Source organism: Ctenopharyngodon idella, chromosome 4 (genome assembly GCF_019924925.1).
Source record: "Ctenopharyngodon idella isolate HZGC_01 chromosome 4, HZGC01, whole genome shotgun sequence".
NCBI classification, from domain to species: Eukaryota; Metazoa; Chordata; class Actinopteri; order Cypriniformes; family Xenocyprididae; genus Ctenopharyngodon; species Ctenopharyngodon idella.
Genome location: NC_067223.1, coordinates 9,462,756 through 9,478,964, shown reverse-complemented (window position 1 = coordinate 9,478,964; position 16,209 = coordinate 9,462,756). Strand labels below are relative to the sequence as shown.

The following is a 16,209-nucleotide window of genomic DNA, read 5'->3' as shown; positions in this document are numbered from 1 at the left end:
AGTCACAAATAATCATATTTAAATAAAACACAACCACTTCAAACTATCTTAAATGAGTAAAAAATATCATCTTACCAGAGCAGGTGATCTTTGCCACTTCATTATCACAGTCATTCAGTCCCCAGGATGAAGATGGACACTGCCATAGAGATGAATCATAACGTCGACATTTAAAATAATCCAGCCAATTTTGAGACTTCAGTCCTTTTGAATAATTGGGTTCACTGCCAGATCTTCCACAGTTCAGCTCTTGACAGATCAGACTCGCTGTGTCTCTGTCCATCTTATTGTAACACACATTACCCCAGGATCCATTGTAGAAAACCTCCACATTCCCTTCACAGCCCTCAGTTAACCTGATCTCTTTAAACTCTAGATGGAAAAAGTATGTATATTAAAACAATTGGAGTTCAGGTTCTGCTAAGCCTAAAATATTTAAATGTCCGCATATTTTTTTATTTGGTAAGTAGCCACGAATTGTACAGTCAGACTGTCATTATTGCAAAACCAACCTATTCAGGATAAAAGACCCTTCTGGTCCTCAGCACCCTGGAATTATTGATTACATATGATATTTTGTGAAAAACAAATAAATGCATCTTTGATAAACATTTATAGTAGTGTACTGTTTACCTGAGCACACGACTCCTACATCCTCCTTGTGTTGACAGTCATGTTTTCCCCAGCCTGGAGAAGAGCAGCTCCACAGGGACGTCTCATTCCCCTCACACTCCACCTCATCCAGCCATATGGGTCCAGAACCAGGACCAAACCAGGCTGGTACCTGCTGGTTACTGACAGCCACTCCACACTGCAGCTGTCTGCACACCACATGGGCATCTTTAATATCCCAGGAGTCATCACACACTGTCCCCCATGAGCCGCTGTGAAAAACCTCCAGCCTCCCTGCACAGTCTCCCCCAGAACCCACCAGCCTGATGGACCCGCGACCTGATATTTAGAGAAAGAAAAACACATTAGTGATCACTAACAACTGAAGAATCTGCCCAGATGTTGCTCTTCTCACCAAGGCAGGTGATTGACAGCTGTTGTGTGGAGCTGCAGTTGAGAGTTCGTGGAGAGCTGCAGTTCCCCAGATGAGCTTCACTCCCAGAGCACTGGAAGCCCGTCACACACTCATGACTGTGTTCAGGACTGGATGAAGAGGAGCCGGAGAAGTTCAGCATAGAGCCACAGCCCAGCTGTCTGCAGACCACAGAGGATTCAGTGAGACTCCAGGAGTCCAGCAGAACTCTCCTCCAGACCTGATGGATGGAAACTTCCACCTCCCCCTCACACTGTCTCTCTCCAGACAACCGCACCAGACCATCATGAACAGCCAGAGAGGAATCTGAGTGAAAAATGTGACACTTTATTAAGATATTGCAAGGTCTTTTATATAGGCAATTTATAACTTTTTTTTTTTTTTTTTTTTTTTTCAAAAAATCCCCTCACTAGAGCAGATGACTCCAACATCTCGTCTATGAGAACATTCAGCTCGACTCCATGAAGAGATGGAACATTCTGAGAGTTTTGTTTCATTCCCGTCACAATCAAACACATCAGCCCAGATTTCACCACTTCCCTCTCCAAACCAGTCTGATCCCACAACAGACACAGCAATCCCACAATTCAGCTGTCTACAGAGGACACTGGCAGCTCTCATATCCCAGCATGCATCACACACTGTGCCCCATTTACTGAAGTACTGACGTTCAACTCGACCAGAACAGATGTCAGGACCATTGACCAGTCTGAGGTCAGTGTAACCTGGACAAAGAACAGAGAGTTTAGTTAAACAGTATGAAACTAGCAAAAAAAATAAATAAATAAATAAATAAATAAAAATAAATATATATATATATATATGTATATACACACACACATACACATACACACAGGTGCTGGTCATATAATTAGAATATCATCAAAAAGTTGATTTATTTCACTAATTCCATTCAAAAAGTGAAACTTGTATATTATATTCATTCATTACACACAGACTGATATATTTCAAATGTTTATTTCTTTTAATTTTGATGATTATAACTGACAACTAAGGAAAATCCCAAATTCAGTATCTCAGAAAATTAGAATATTGTGAAAAGGTTCAATATTGAAGACACCTGGTGCCACACTCTAATCAGCTAATTAACTCAAAACACCTGCAAAGGCCTTTAAATGGTCTCTCAGTCTAGTTCTGTAGGCTACACAATCATGGGGAAGACTGCTGACTTGACAGTTGTCCAAAAGACGACCATTGACACCTTGCACAAGGCACAAGACACAAAAGGTCATTGCAAAAGAGGCTGGCTGTTCACAGAGCTCTGTGTCCAAGCACATTAATAGAGAGGCGAAGGGAAGGAAAAGATGTGGTAGAAAAAAGTGTACAAGCAATAGGGATAACCGCACCCTGGAGAGGATTGTGAAACAAAACCCATTCAAAGATGTGGGGGAGATTCACAAAGAGTGGACTGCAGCTGGAGTCAGTGCTTCAAGAACCACTACGCACAGACGTATGCAAGACATGGGTTTCAGCTGTCGCATTCCTTGTGTCAAGCCACTCTTGAACAACAGACAGCGTCAGAAGCGTCTCGCCTGGGCTAAAGACAAAAAGGACTGGACTGCTGCTGAGTGGTCCAAAGTTATGTTCTCTAAATTTTGCATTTCCTTTGGAAATCAGGGTCCCAGAGTCTGGAGGAAGAGAGGAGAGGCACACAATCCACGTTGCTTGAGGTCCAGTGTGAAGTTTCCACAGTCAGTGATGGTTTGGGGTGCCATGTCATCTGCTGGTGTTGGTCCACTGTGTTTTCTGAGGTCCAAGGTCAACGCAGCCGTATACCAGGAAGTTTTAGAGCACTTCGTGCTTCCTGCTGCTGACCAACTTTATGGAGATGCAGATTTCATTTTCCAACAGGACTTGGCACCTGCACACAGTGTCAAAGCTACCAGTACCTGGTTTAAGGACCATGGTATCCCTGTTCTTAATTGGCCAGCAAACTCGCCTGACCTTAACCCCATAGAAAATCTATGGGGTATTGTGAAGAGGAAGATGCGATATGCCAGACCCAACAATGCAGAAGAGCTGAAGGCCACTATCAGAGCAACCTGGGCTCATATAACACCGGAGCAGTGCCACAGACTGATCGACTCCATGCCACGCCGCATTGCTGCAGTAATTCAGGCAAAAGGAGCCCCAACTAAGTATTGAGTGCTGTACATGCTCATACTTTTCATGTTCATACTTTTCAGTTGGCCAAGACTTCTAAAAATCCTTTCTTTGACCAATAGTCTTAAGTAATATTCTAATTTTCTGAGATACTGAATTTGGGATTTTCCTTAGTTGTCAGTTATAATCATCAAAATTAAAAGAAATAAACATTTGAAATATATCAGTCTGTGTGTAATGAATGAATATAATATACAAGTTTCACTTTTTGAATGGAATTAGTGAAATAAATCAACTTTTTGATGATATTCTAATTATATGACCAGCACCTGTGTGTATATATATATATATATATATATATATATATATATATATATATATATATATATATATATATATATATATATTTCTTTATTTATTTTTTTACTTGTTTGTGATTATCTTAATTTGAAAACTACTGCTCCATTACCAGAACATAATAGTCCAATGTCATTCTCATGGGTACAGTTGTGTTTGAGAGAAGATGATGTTGAACAGAAATATATAGAAGATTCATTTCCTCTGCACTGAATCTCTTGTGTCCACATCTGAGCGTCTCCTTTGCCAAAAGCATCTTCTCCCAGCACCTGTACAGGAGCCCCACAGACCAGCTCTCTACACACAACCTCTGCATCCTGCTGGTCAAAGGCAGCAGCACACACTGAACCCCAGGTGTTCCCATGAACCACCTCTAATCTCCCAGAGCAAAGATGAGGTCCATCAGTAAGTCTGGAATGTTTATGATCTGTTTATTACATTAAAAATGATTCAAAACAAAGAGTTATTAGTTATTAGTTATTCAGTGTGGCAAGCTTAAGAGCATATTTCATTCAGCAGTTACAGTCCTTAAATAAGTATATGAAAATTACAACATGAACATCACATTTGTTTGTTTTGCAAAAGCATTTTATCATTTATGACATTTATATAAGTATATAAGTATACTATGTCATTCACCTGAGCAGATGACTCCAGCATCACCGTTATGATCACAGTTGCTTTGACCCCATCCTGCTGATCCACAGTTCTTCAGTGTAGACTCTGATCCCTTACACATGACAAGACTCATCCAGATTGGTCCTGATCCTTGACCAAAATGAGCATCACTCAAAGCATCTACAGGTTCTCCACAGTCCAGCTCTCTACACACCACTGCAGCATCAGGCATATCCCAGAAATAATCACACACTGTTCCCCACTGACCTCTATGAAGAACCTCCACTCTACCAGCACAGCGACTGTGACCACCAACCAACCTCACATTCATTACATCTAAGAGAGGGTAATCAAAAGAGAGAGACAGAGACAGAGAAGAGCATTTATCATACTCAAAATAATATAGTAGACCACTGTGTTGTGTTGTTTTGTAATGGGTTCATATAGAGTATTTGTGTATCTTTTCTCTCTTTTAATTCAGCACTTACCAGCACACACCAGTTCTACACTGTTGTCATGTGAACAGTTGTTTTTATGTGATGATATTGGACAGAAGTGTATCTGAGACTCATTTCCTCTGCACTGAATCTCTTGTGTCCACATCTGAGCATCTCCTTTGCCAAAAGCATCTTCTCCCAGCACCTGTACAGGAGCCCCACAGTCCAGCTCTCTACACACAACCTCTGCATCCTGCTGGTCAAAGGCAGCAGCACACACTGAAACCCACGACTGATCATCAAGTATCTCTAACCTCCCAGAGCAGCGAGAACCTCCAACCAGCCTGACTTCTGAAGCAGCAATTGAACAGAAATAAAAAAAATAAAAAAAATAAAAAATAAAAAAAATCAACGACACTGTAAATCTGCTAATTATTCATATAATTAAAAAGAATACTGGTCTCTATGAGTACAATATAAAATGTATCATTGTTGCATTAAGCAATATTTATTAACATTAAAAAATATATAGAGAGAGAAATTAAAACTTCTTATTTATGATCTATGAGGTTGCTTCAAGGCAGGTGGATAAATCAGTGACATAATAAAATGAGGTTTAAAGCAGTTTACAGTACCTGAGCAGATGATTCCAGCATCTTCAGTATGATCACAGTTGCTTTTACCCCATCCTGATCCTGAGCCACAGTTCTTCAGTGTAGATTCTGATCCAGCACATAACACAACATCCATCCAGATTGGTCCTGATCCTTGTCCAAAATAAGCATCACCCAGAACATCTACAGGTTCTCCACAGTCCAGTTCTCTACACACCACTGCAGCATCAGTCATATCCCAGTTATTATGACACACTGTTCCCCACTGACCTCTATGAAGAACCTCCACTCTACCAGCACAGCGACTGGTACCACCAACCAGCCTTACATTCACACCGTCTAAATATTGAACAGAGAGCATGAGAGATGAAGAGACAATTAAGAAAAGAGAGAAATAAAGAGTGAGATAAAAGAAATCACACAATGGGGGTGGGGATCTGGGGATTTTAAACTTAAGTGAAAATTGGTTTCAACCTGCACACACGAGTTCAACATTGTTGTTGGGAGAACAGTTGTTTTCATGTGAAATTGATTGATTGATTGGGCAGAGGTGAATCTGAGACTCATTTCCTCTGCACTGAATCTCTTGTGTCCACATCTGAGCATCTCCTTTTCCAAAATCATCTTCTCCCAGCACCTGTACAGGAGCCCCACAGTCCAGCTCTCTACACACAACCTCTGCATCCTGCTGGTCAAAGGCAGCAGCACACACTGAAACCCACGTCTGATCATCAAGTATCTCTAACCTCCCAGAGCAGCGAGAACCTCCAACCAGCCGGACGCCTGAAAGAACACAGATAATTTTGAATAGTTGATTTTTTTCCTTTACATTTGATTTATATTACACATATACACATATATATATAATTATATATATATATATATATATATATATATATATATATATATATATATATTATATATATATTATATATATATATATATATATATATATTATATATATTATATATATATATATATATATATATTATATATATATATATATATATATTATATATATATATATATATATATATATATATATATATATATATATATATATATATATATATATATATATATATATATATATATTCTTAAGATAATATTTCATATGGAAGACAACAAGTTTTAAACTTGCATTTTAAAAACAATAAAAATTAAAAAAAAAAAAAAAAAAAACGATTGGGAAGAAAACAGAAGCAAAAACGTTATAGTTATAACTATAGTTATAACTAATGACATACATCGAGCTTATGTGTCACCATATAGATGTACTATAGGAATGTAATAAGATTTTTGCCTTTCAAATTGCAAAACTCTCTCAGACATTTGTAAAGTAACAATTCAAGCCTCATCTTCCATGTGTTTACTTGGCATTTTGCCTCCTCCCCTTGAGGAACACAAGGACATTGTTCATCCTTTGCTGATGTTGGCAAGGAAGGCCATTATGAACAAATGGGTTGGAGATAGCACTCCATTATATAGGGTTTGGCTAGCTATGATAAAGGATCCTGTATCTTTAGAAAAACTCAGATATCTCTTATGGGTAAACTCATGTCATTTTATAAAATGTGGAAAGAACCTTTGAAGTCTCTTGGGATTAGTGAAGATTCCAGCACATAGCCTTAATGGGACAATTGTACTATAAATGTATATTTGGTTATATATACATATATGTTGATGTACATTGGATATTTGTTTGTTTATTATCGTTTTCCTCCATTGTGTTATAAAGAACATACTGCATATGCATTCCCCTGTTACATCATATATGTAAACAAGAAGAAAGTCGGTATTGTAAGAAATTGGTTCAGCGTGAGTGTGGTGGGAGGTGTGTTGGTTCTGACAGCTTATATAGCAACCAATGAGCAACATTTTTTAAGTTGGCATAAAAAAAGGAAGTTGATAGTCTTTTCTTCACTATTATGACATATCAGAGGAAAACGGCTTCTTGAATAAAAAATAAATAAAATAAAAAATTAGGACGGGAATTGATTTTGTCCATTGGGAATTGATTGAATCATTGGATTTTGTTGTGGTCTTCCCCAAAAAAAACACATCAGAGAAAAGAAAAGATGTCGCTGCAAGAGGGAGGGGAAGTTATTTTGATTGAAGATTACGAGGGCACATGAATTAAAAGTACTAATAGTAATGATGTGTGCAGATTAATCATTTATAATAAATACTGCAGTATTCCATAAACTAAGTAAGAATTGTCCATTTTGATTTCATCCTTGTCCAAAGTAAGCACCACCCAGAGCATCTACAGGTTCTCCAAAGTCTCCTCAATCCACCATTTTTGACTTTAACACAGTGGTTTAAAAAGGCAACAATCTGAGGAATCATTGTTAAAACAAGGAAACCCTGAGACTGACTTTTTCTTGCTCAACAGGTTAGATATCTAGCAGTCATTATGTCTAATGTCAGCATTGTCTAACTTTTGTGACTTTATTTTAAAATAATTGTTTTCAATGTGTCAAAACAACTGTGGAAGTTACTACATTATTATTATTATTATTATTAATATAGTTTTATGGGTTTTCTTTTAGTCACAAAATGTTTCCCTTAGGTGCTCCTTGAAGGTATAGAAGAACTCAGCAAGCAGAGTTCATTCCACCATTAAGTAATAGTGAAAATTCAGGAAAGTAATTTTGAGTTTTGAGCATAAATGTATGAAATCAAAATACTCTATATTTTATGGAGTTGGTGAAAAGCGTGACAATTTTAGTAATGTAATATTAAAGTGATGTACTGTATGGAGCAGTTTACCTGAGCAAATGACTCCAGCATCTCCCGTATTACCACAGTTCCATTTACCCCATCCTGCTGACCAACAGTTTTTCAGTGTAGATTCTGATCCAGCACACATGGCATAACTCATCCCAACTGGTCCTGATCCATGTCCAAAATGAGCATCACCAAGAGCACCTACAGGTTCTCCACAGTCCAGCTCTCTACACACCACTGCAGCTTCAGCCAAATCCCAGTCATCAGCACACACTGTTCCCCACTGACCTCTATGAAGAACCTCCACTCTACCAGCACAGCGACTGGTACCATTTACCAGTCTCACATTCACACGGTCTATATATTGAAAAGAAATAATGTGTGATGAGTAAGGAAAATAGAGAATAAAAAAAGAAAGATTAATGATTAATCAGATACAATAAAAACATTTGTACAACATTACATTTTCAATCTGGGGATTGGAATCTATAGAGAAGAAATTAGTTCCAACCTGCACACACCAGTTCAACACTGTATTTGTGTGAGCAATTGTGTTTGCATGAGGACAATATTGGACAGAGGTGAATCTGAGACTCATTTCCTCTGCACTGAATCTCTTGTGTCCACATCTGAGTGTCTCCTCTTCCAAAAGCATCTTCTCCCAGCACCTGTACAGGAGCCCCACAGTTCAGCTCTCTACACACAACCTCTGCATCCTGCTGGTCAAAGGCAGCAGCACACACTGAAACCCACGTCTGATCATCAAGTATCTCTAACCTCCCAGAGCAGCGAGAACCTCCAACCAGCCTGACTTCTGAAAGAACACAGATCATTTAAAATGATTTAATATAAAAAAAAAAAACCTAGTTCTACACTTGAAGAATAAAAATGAAATATATTTATAGGTTCCTAATATATTTTATATGTAATAAAACACAGGTTGTGTATAAATGTGAAAATCATTGAGTAAAAAACAGAAGCAAATATGCTAAAGAAACATCATTCATGAGTATATTCTTATTCATTTATTTATTTAGCATACATTTAAGAATGGGTGTTTAAACTTGAACAGTCGTGATTCGAGGTCAGTAAGATTTTATTTCAAACAAAATTTTATTCAGCAAGGATACATTATTTAAAATGACAGTAATGTCATTTACATTGTTGCAAAATATCTGTTCCAAATAAACTTCTTTCAAAAACATAAAATCTTCAAACTTTTGAATGCTAACATTTTTTTACATTTTGGAGTTGGTGAAAATGGTGAACAGTTTTTTGTGATGTAATATTTTGGTGTTGATTGAAAAAGTTTACCTGAGCAGATGACTCCAGCATCTTTATGATGATCACAGTTATGAACACCCCATCCTCCTGACCCACAGTTCTTCAGTGTTGACTCTGATCCAGCACATAACACAAGACTCATCCAGATTGTTCCTGATCCTGGTCCAAAATGAGCATCACCCAGAGCATCTACAGGTTCTCCACAGTCCAGCTCTCTACACACCACTGCAGCATCAGCCAAATCCCAGAAATCAGCACACACTGTTCCCCACTGACCTCTATGAAGAACCTCCACTCTACCAGCACAGCGACTGTGACCACCAACCAACCTTACATTCACACTGTCCTTTTGTGCAGCAGAAGAATGAAAGACTGAGAGAGAAAAAAAAAAGAGGAAAAAAGATATTAACAACAAAGCATAATAAACAGTACATAATATGTGCCAGTTAGACAACAAGTCAGCTGCAGTATCTAATTCCATATAAATGTTTGAATTGAGATCAATTCTTCCTCAACTGAAAGTATAAACCTACTGGTGATGAGTTTTATTAGAAACATCAGACTCCTCATCGTCGTCTTCTGCTTGACGCACACCATTTCTTCAGCTCAGAGCGTGGCACAAGATTCTTTTCTGTCCCTCGAATACACTGAAGAACATGGGTACTGTCAGCCCCCTAAAGAGGAGAGCCCTAAAACTTTCCAATCAGGTTCATCATTACCTTATTAGACACAACAGAGGAAATCATCAAACAACTTCAGTGGCAAATCAGAGGAGGTATTTCTGATTTTCACCATATTTATCAGAAGAACGTCAGCTCTGAAGAGAACTCCTCCTCTATATCAAGACACTTCAGTGATACACACAACACACACACACACACACACACACACACACGAGGCAAAAATAGTCACGCATCATTTGGGAGACTTTGAAGATTTCAGAGAGAGGAAGCACCGTATGTTATATACAGCATCAGACCCAAACACCTGCTGATACAAACACTGATAACTGCTCAATTCAAACATCATAACATGTAAAAAAAAAATATATATTTATGATGAATATATTAATATACTAAATAATTGTACTAATAATAAAACAATTTTTTTCCCAAATTAAAGCTAAATTTGCAACCCCATTACCCACTCTAGCATAGCATATGATAACTTTATAAATTTTAAGGTTTATTGTTAGAAAAACCCACAAATCAGTTGTAAATAAATAGGTTTCAAACACTACAGCAACTACAGCACAAAGAGAACTTAGCAGCCATGGGCAATGGGCATGCGTTATTCACCCACAAGATGGCAGCAAAACACTTGTTATTCTAAATATGGGCAGATGCAGCATGTTTAATACTGTAATGCAGGGGGCCCAATCCTGTTCCTGAAGATCAACCTACCTGCAGAGTTCAGATCCATCCCTGATTCAACACACCTGTCTATAATTATTAAGTGTTCCTGAAGATTTTAATTAGCTGGTTCAGTTGCTCAGGGTTGGAGATGAACTTTGCAGGAAGGTAGATCTCCAGGAACAGGATTGGGCACCCTTGCTGTAATTTGTTACTCTTCCAATAGAGGGGAGCAAAACACATTCATGAAATAAGCATCTTGTCCATGTGTTAAGACAGGAGAGAGCATCTCAATGTTGAACACTTAATGGAACCGAAATTGTTTAGTTCTTTTCTTATAATAAAAATTCTGAATGTTTTTTTTTTTTTGGTCAAACAGACATTTTATTGTGGTAAAATGTTTTGGTAAAAAGTCTGATTAAACAAATTAAGCTCTACGGCAGTCAGCAACATAGTTCTTCATAATAGATTTGGCGCTGAGTGTTGAGAGATTTTAAGTTCTATTAACAACAATTATAAGTGACAAATCGCTGATTTATTAACAATAAATTAAGAAGAGACATTTTAAATATCTGCATAATGACAATATATGACACCACTGGCATGTTTAGCCTTCTGCATACATAAGACAGTTCTTCCTGGTCACTGCTCTCGGGAGAACACAATCCAGTTTGGTGCAAACACCACCTCTCCTGCGTGTGCGAGAAGTAAAATTCAGAGACTATTACACTTCACAGAGGCTCCATCTTCACTAGACCAGTTCAAGTTTTAACCAGTTCCACCAACATCTGTCCACAGTAAGCGCTGAATAACCACAGAAACCCATCTCAAATAAGATCAGATGTCCACAGATGGAATATCTGCAGAGGTTTCAGCAGCACATCAAGTTCCAGCAGCTCGTAGGCCCTGTTTCTGCATGACATTCCAGAGTTTGTGGAGGTTGGACTGAGTGATGAGGTCGTCTGGTTTGAGCTGCAGCGCACGGAGGTAGTTGCTCTCAGCTTCCTTCAGCTTCCCATTAAGATGGAGGATGGCCCCGAGATTCATCAGAGCTGCTGGATGCTGAGAGAACAAGAAAAGCAGACACAAAAAGAGAGAATCATGGATGGTTATAGAATTAGGTAATCTCTAAACATTCTAAAAAAGCAGATGCAACAAATATGATGGAAGACTTCAGAAAATCTGAAGATTGTAATTAAATAATGCATGTAGAAGACTCAATAATTGTGGCTACTTCAAACAAAAATATCTATAACATCTAACAAAATGGCTACTTACATCAGGTCTTAAATTAGCTGCCCTCCCATAATACCGTTCAGCTGCCTCATTCAGACTGGCCTGTCTGTGGACAAACACAAATTACTAGAACCTGTAAGTTATTATTAAGAATATTATTATGCACTCATAAATAATTATTAATATCGCTCTGTAATGAGTGTTGGCCCAGGCAAATAGTCTTCTACATACTAGTGTGACTTTAATTTCTCTAAATACTCTGCTGCCTCTTCTCACATCAACACAAGTTAGAATAATTAATTAGTTGTTAAATTAAAGGTTTAGTTCACCCAAAAATATTAAGATATTTTTGATAAAATCCAATGGCTCAGAGAGGCCTCCACTGCCAACAAGATAATTAACACTTTCAGATGCCCAGAAAGCTACTTAAGACGTATTTAAAACAGTTCATGTGACTACAGTGGTTCAACTTTAATGTTATGAAGCGACGAGAATACTTTTTGTGCACCAAAAATAAAAATAAAAATAACGACTTTATTCAACAATATCTAGTGATGGGCGATTTCAAAACACTGCTTTTGGTTGAACACTGCAGTGGTTGAACTACTGTAGTCACATGAACTGTTTTAATTATGTTTTTAGTAACTTTTTTGGGGCATTTGAAAGAGTTAATTATCTTGCTTGTCAATAGAGGCCTCACTGAGCCATCGGATTTTATCAAAAATATCTTAATTTGTGATCCGAAGATGAACGAAGGTCTTACAGGTGTGGAATGACATGAGGGTAAGTAAATAATGACAGAAATTAAATTTTTGGGTGAACTAACCCTTTAAATCTTTTTTTTTTTTTAAGTTGTTAAAAAAAGAATTTAAAGTAAAATCAATATGTCCATGTATTTATTTAGCACGCTTCTGTGGAATAAGCAGAATATTGTACAGTCAGCTGGACATTAATCGCAAAATATACTATCAATGATGATGAAATAAGTGGAGTCCACCTGCAATCCGCCTGATGCAAAAGTGTGCAGATGTAGCCATGTGAATGTTTGACAGAAACACACACCTGAGCATATGAGCAGCGCTGAACACCACGTCAAACTCAGAACTGTCCAGCTCTGCAGCTTTCTGAGCCATTACTGCTGCCTCTCCCAGACGAGACTCTTCCAACAGAAACTGACCTGAGAGAGAGAAAGAAAGACAGATGAGCTCACAGGATGAAAAACGACTCAAACACAGCAGGCCAGAAGACCACAGGTTGAACAGTCGATACACAGAACAAGCAGCCAAAAACACAGAGACACAAAGGCAAAGAGAGTGAGAGTGGAGGATGAAGGAGGACATGAGGCATAATGCACCTCTGCTGAAGTTTACTAATTAATTTCAGTGATTAGAAAGGACAGTTTTGTGAGAGTTGAGAAGGGTTTACATAGTCAAACACGAAGCACATTCAGTTTCTTTGTGAGAATGTATATTGTTTAAATTAAATTTCATATCCAAATATATTATATTTAATAATAAAATAACAACAATAATATTGTTAATTTGTTGTTAAATTAATTAATATTAGTAATAAATAAATAAATAAATAAAGGCTATATTTAAGGAAGTAAATAAAATAAAATTTCAAGTAATTTGAGCACTTGATCGATAACATTAGAAGGGAATCGAATCAGATCCTACCGTAATGCATATAGCAGTTTCCTCTAGCAGGATCCAGCTCTATTGCCTTCAGGAAGTAACGCTCTGCTTCAGACTTCTGTCCCTGTGGAGAAATTAAGAAATAATTACACCTGCACCCACTGTTACTAATAAAGGAACATAGTCGTAACGGGATCCTTTAAATTTGCACTATATGTGATGTTAGATGTTATCAAAGCGTGGGAAAGTATACTTGTGTAAGTGTTTCCCCATGTTTGATGTGCAATTGTCTCACTTTCTTTACGGTTCAGTGCTGATTGCTTCCATGCTGGTGTTACCTTTGCAAACGTTCTTGTCATAAGCAGCGAGGTTATATTATGCTTGCTTCACTGAACAGTTTTGTGGCAAACACATCAGATAAGAGGATAAAGAAATACCTTGGAAAGCTGTAGCATTTCATGCTCTCCTTGGCTACGGTTCCTGAAAAGCATTCAACTATGTCCAAGAGCGTTTATCAAATGTATAGGCCTATAATATTTGAAGTCAAGGTTTCAAAAACCGCTTAATAGCTTCAGATTTGAATTCAAAAGGGTAAATACAAAACAAGCTATTGTTTTAGCCTCAGACCTCGATTTAATCTGTTGACTAAAGCGTTAAATTAGCTTTTAAGGACATATTTTCAATGTAAAACAAACTTTAGAAACTTCAAGTTCAAAAACAGACTGCTTAACAGATAAGGAAATAGCAGTAAATGTCCTGAATCTTTCACGTTTTGGACAACTGATCAAAATGGTCTTGTGAGGTACATCATGACATAACTTCAGTCATTTTGTCTGATGCTGTACTGAGCGTTTGACACAGAGTAACCCAGCTAATACACCACAGTTCTTCGACAGGTGGTCAAAAGTTCACCAATAACCTGTTTTCAAGAAGGAAAGAGTAATTAAATTAAGCACGCTGCTTGAGGGGTAATAACCGGTTTTAATCTGTGTGTATTAAGTGGACAGGCCAGGTGGGGGTTGGTGGTGGTGGGAGGGAGGGGATTTTAAAGTGAGCAAACAGGTTTGAGGCAAAAGTCTGGACTCTTGACCAGCCGTGCCGAGACACAAACCCCAAATCAGATTAGGAGGAGGATATGAGATATCCTGGGGGGGATGCAGCTGCTCGACCTTTCTTCATCACCCCTCTCCATTTACATCATGGTGGTCAGAGAGGAAAATATCATGGGCAAGGGTTATTTATTATGCAGGGAGAGATGGGGTAGTGACTGGGGTGGAATAAAAATCTGAAAATCTGAAAAGACAGGTTTGTTGATGTCTGAGGGACGTTTGTGTCAACGTTCCTCTCGAGGATGAAGCAATTATTTCTTTCCTCGGCACTAAGAGTCTCATGAAGGGTCATCTGTGGCTCAAATGATTTTAATAATCACCCAGATATCTTTGGATACTTCTTTCCACTTGATCTTCCCATTAGTAGTTTGAAATCAATGCTTTCACAAATCCATTTAGCTTCAGGTTTTTACATCCATACTGAAAATTTAATAACAGCGACAGCGTGTCAAAAATACAGCAGCTGGATAGCTGGATGGCTGGATGGATGCTTGCAAACACGAAAAGGGTAATAATGTACTTGTCAGGTTGACTCACCATGATAGACAGCAGTTTTCCATAAGTCAGGTGGGCAGGAACATGGTCAGGTTTGGCCTTCAGTGACTCTCTGTACCAATGCCCCGCCTCCTCTAGATTATTCAGCCTCATATACGCCTCACCTGCGGGCCAAAGTCAGAAGGACAAAATTACTTAGAATTCCCTGGACTTCATGCCAACAAGTCAAATGCAGAGTAAAGCATATGTCATAGGATTAGTTTGAGGAGTTATGGAAGACCTTTCCAAATATGATTCGCAGACATAAAATCTTCTGGAGCACTATGTTTGAAATTTAGGGAGAAAAATGTTCTAAACTGCCTGATATCCCAAAAACAGCAGTCCACCATGGTGTGAGACTAATAAAGACAGCTGTAGTCCTCTTCATACAATATTAATGAAGAGACACAGAAACTATAAGCGTAACTGTGACTGTAAGCAACTGAACTTTCAAAAGACTACAAGTTAAACTTACTATACTAAGAAGTATATACTATATAATGGGCTTGATTCCAAGGAACACATAAAATGTACACCTTGAATGGACTCTAAAGTCACTTTGGATGAAAGCGTTTGCCAAAGGCATAAATGTAAACTCATCACATCTCCGGATACTGATTCAGTAATGCAAGGACACATTATCTATGTATCAGATTCCAGTCACATCTCCAGACATCTTTTTTCATCCTAACAGGAGAAGAGGAGGAGTGTTGCGGCATAATACGGCAAAGGAAAAAATAACTGGGGATAGTTTTACAAATAAAGGTTTATTTTACTTTGAAATATACATCTTTCTTAATACATAAGTCAATTCAAGTCACCTTTATTTTTATAGTGCTTTATACAATAGAAATTGTTTCAAAGCAGCTTCACAGTAATAAACAAAGTAACAGTATAAATTCTGCAGACATATCAAATATGAGACAAATTCTGCTGTAAAGCAGCTGTAGCAAGATAATAGTATCGTTATTCAGTTCAATTGTTTAGTGTACTTCAAGGTGTTGTAGAAACACTAAAAACATATTTTAAAGGGTTAGTTCATCCAAAAATTAATTCTGTCATTAATTATTCACCCTCATGTCGTTCCACACCCGAAAGACTTTAGTTCATTTTTGGAAAACAAATGAAGATC

At 37.8% G+C, this 16,209-nt stretch overlaps 2 protein-coding genes across 3 annotated transcripts in view; both read right to left on the bottom strand.

The window, feature by feature from the left end:
* Window positions 1–5,556, bottom strand: part of LOC127511427 (scavenger receptor cysteine-rich type 1 protein M130-like) — a 28,721-nt gene extending 23,165 nt beyond the window's left edge. The window contains exons 1-8 of the mRNA XM_051892235.1: window positions 5,217–5,556; window positions 4,166–4,480; window positions 4,050–4,053; window positions 3,639–3,937; window positions 1,456–1,770; window positions 989–1,351; window positions 634–951; window positions 76–372 (exon numbers count right to left, since the gene is read on the bottom strand). Of these exons, the coding sequence (XP_051748195.1) occupies window positions 76–372; window positions 634–951; window positions 989–1,351; window positions 1,456–1,770; window positions 3,639–3,937; window positions 4,050–4,053; window positions 4,166–4,480; window positions 5,217–5,556 (2,251 nt within the window). The remainder of the gene's footprint in view (window positions 1–75; window positions 373–633; window positions 952–988; window positions 1,352–1,455; window positions 1,771–3,638; window positions 3,938–4,049; window positions 4,054–4,165; window positions 4,481–5,216) is intronic.
* A 5,363-nt stretch (window positions 5,557–10,919) lies between these two features.
* Window positions 10,920–16,209, bottom strand: part of tmtc2a (transmembrane O-mannosyltransferase targeting cadherins 2a) — a 33,890-nt gene continuing 28,600 nt past the window's right edge. For both annotated transcript variants that reach the window (XM_051889877.1, XM_051889876.1), the window contains 5 exons: window positions 15,081–15,202; window positions 13,477–13,558; window positions 12,860–12,974; window positions 11,840–11,903; window positions 10,920–11,623 (listed from right to left, as the gene is read on the bottom strand). In XM_051889877.1, the coding sequence (XP_051745837.1) occupies window positions 11,444–11,623; window positions 11,840–11,903; window positions 12,860–12,974; window positions 13,477–13,558; window positions 15,081–15,202 (563 nt within the window). In that variant the 3' untranslated portion in view covers window positions 10,920–11,443. The remainder of the gene's footprint in view (window positions 11,624–11,839; window positions 11,904–12,859; window positions 12,975–13,476; window positions 13,559–15,080; window positions 15,203–16,209) is intronic.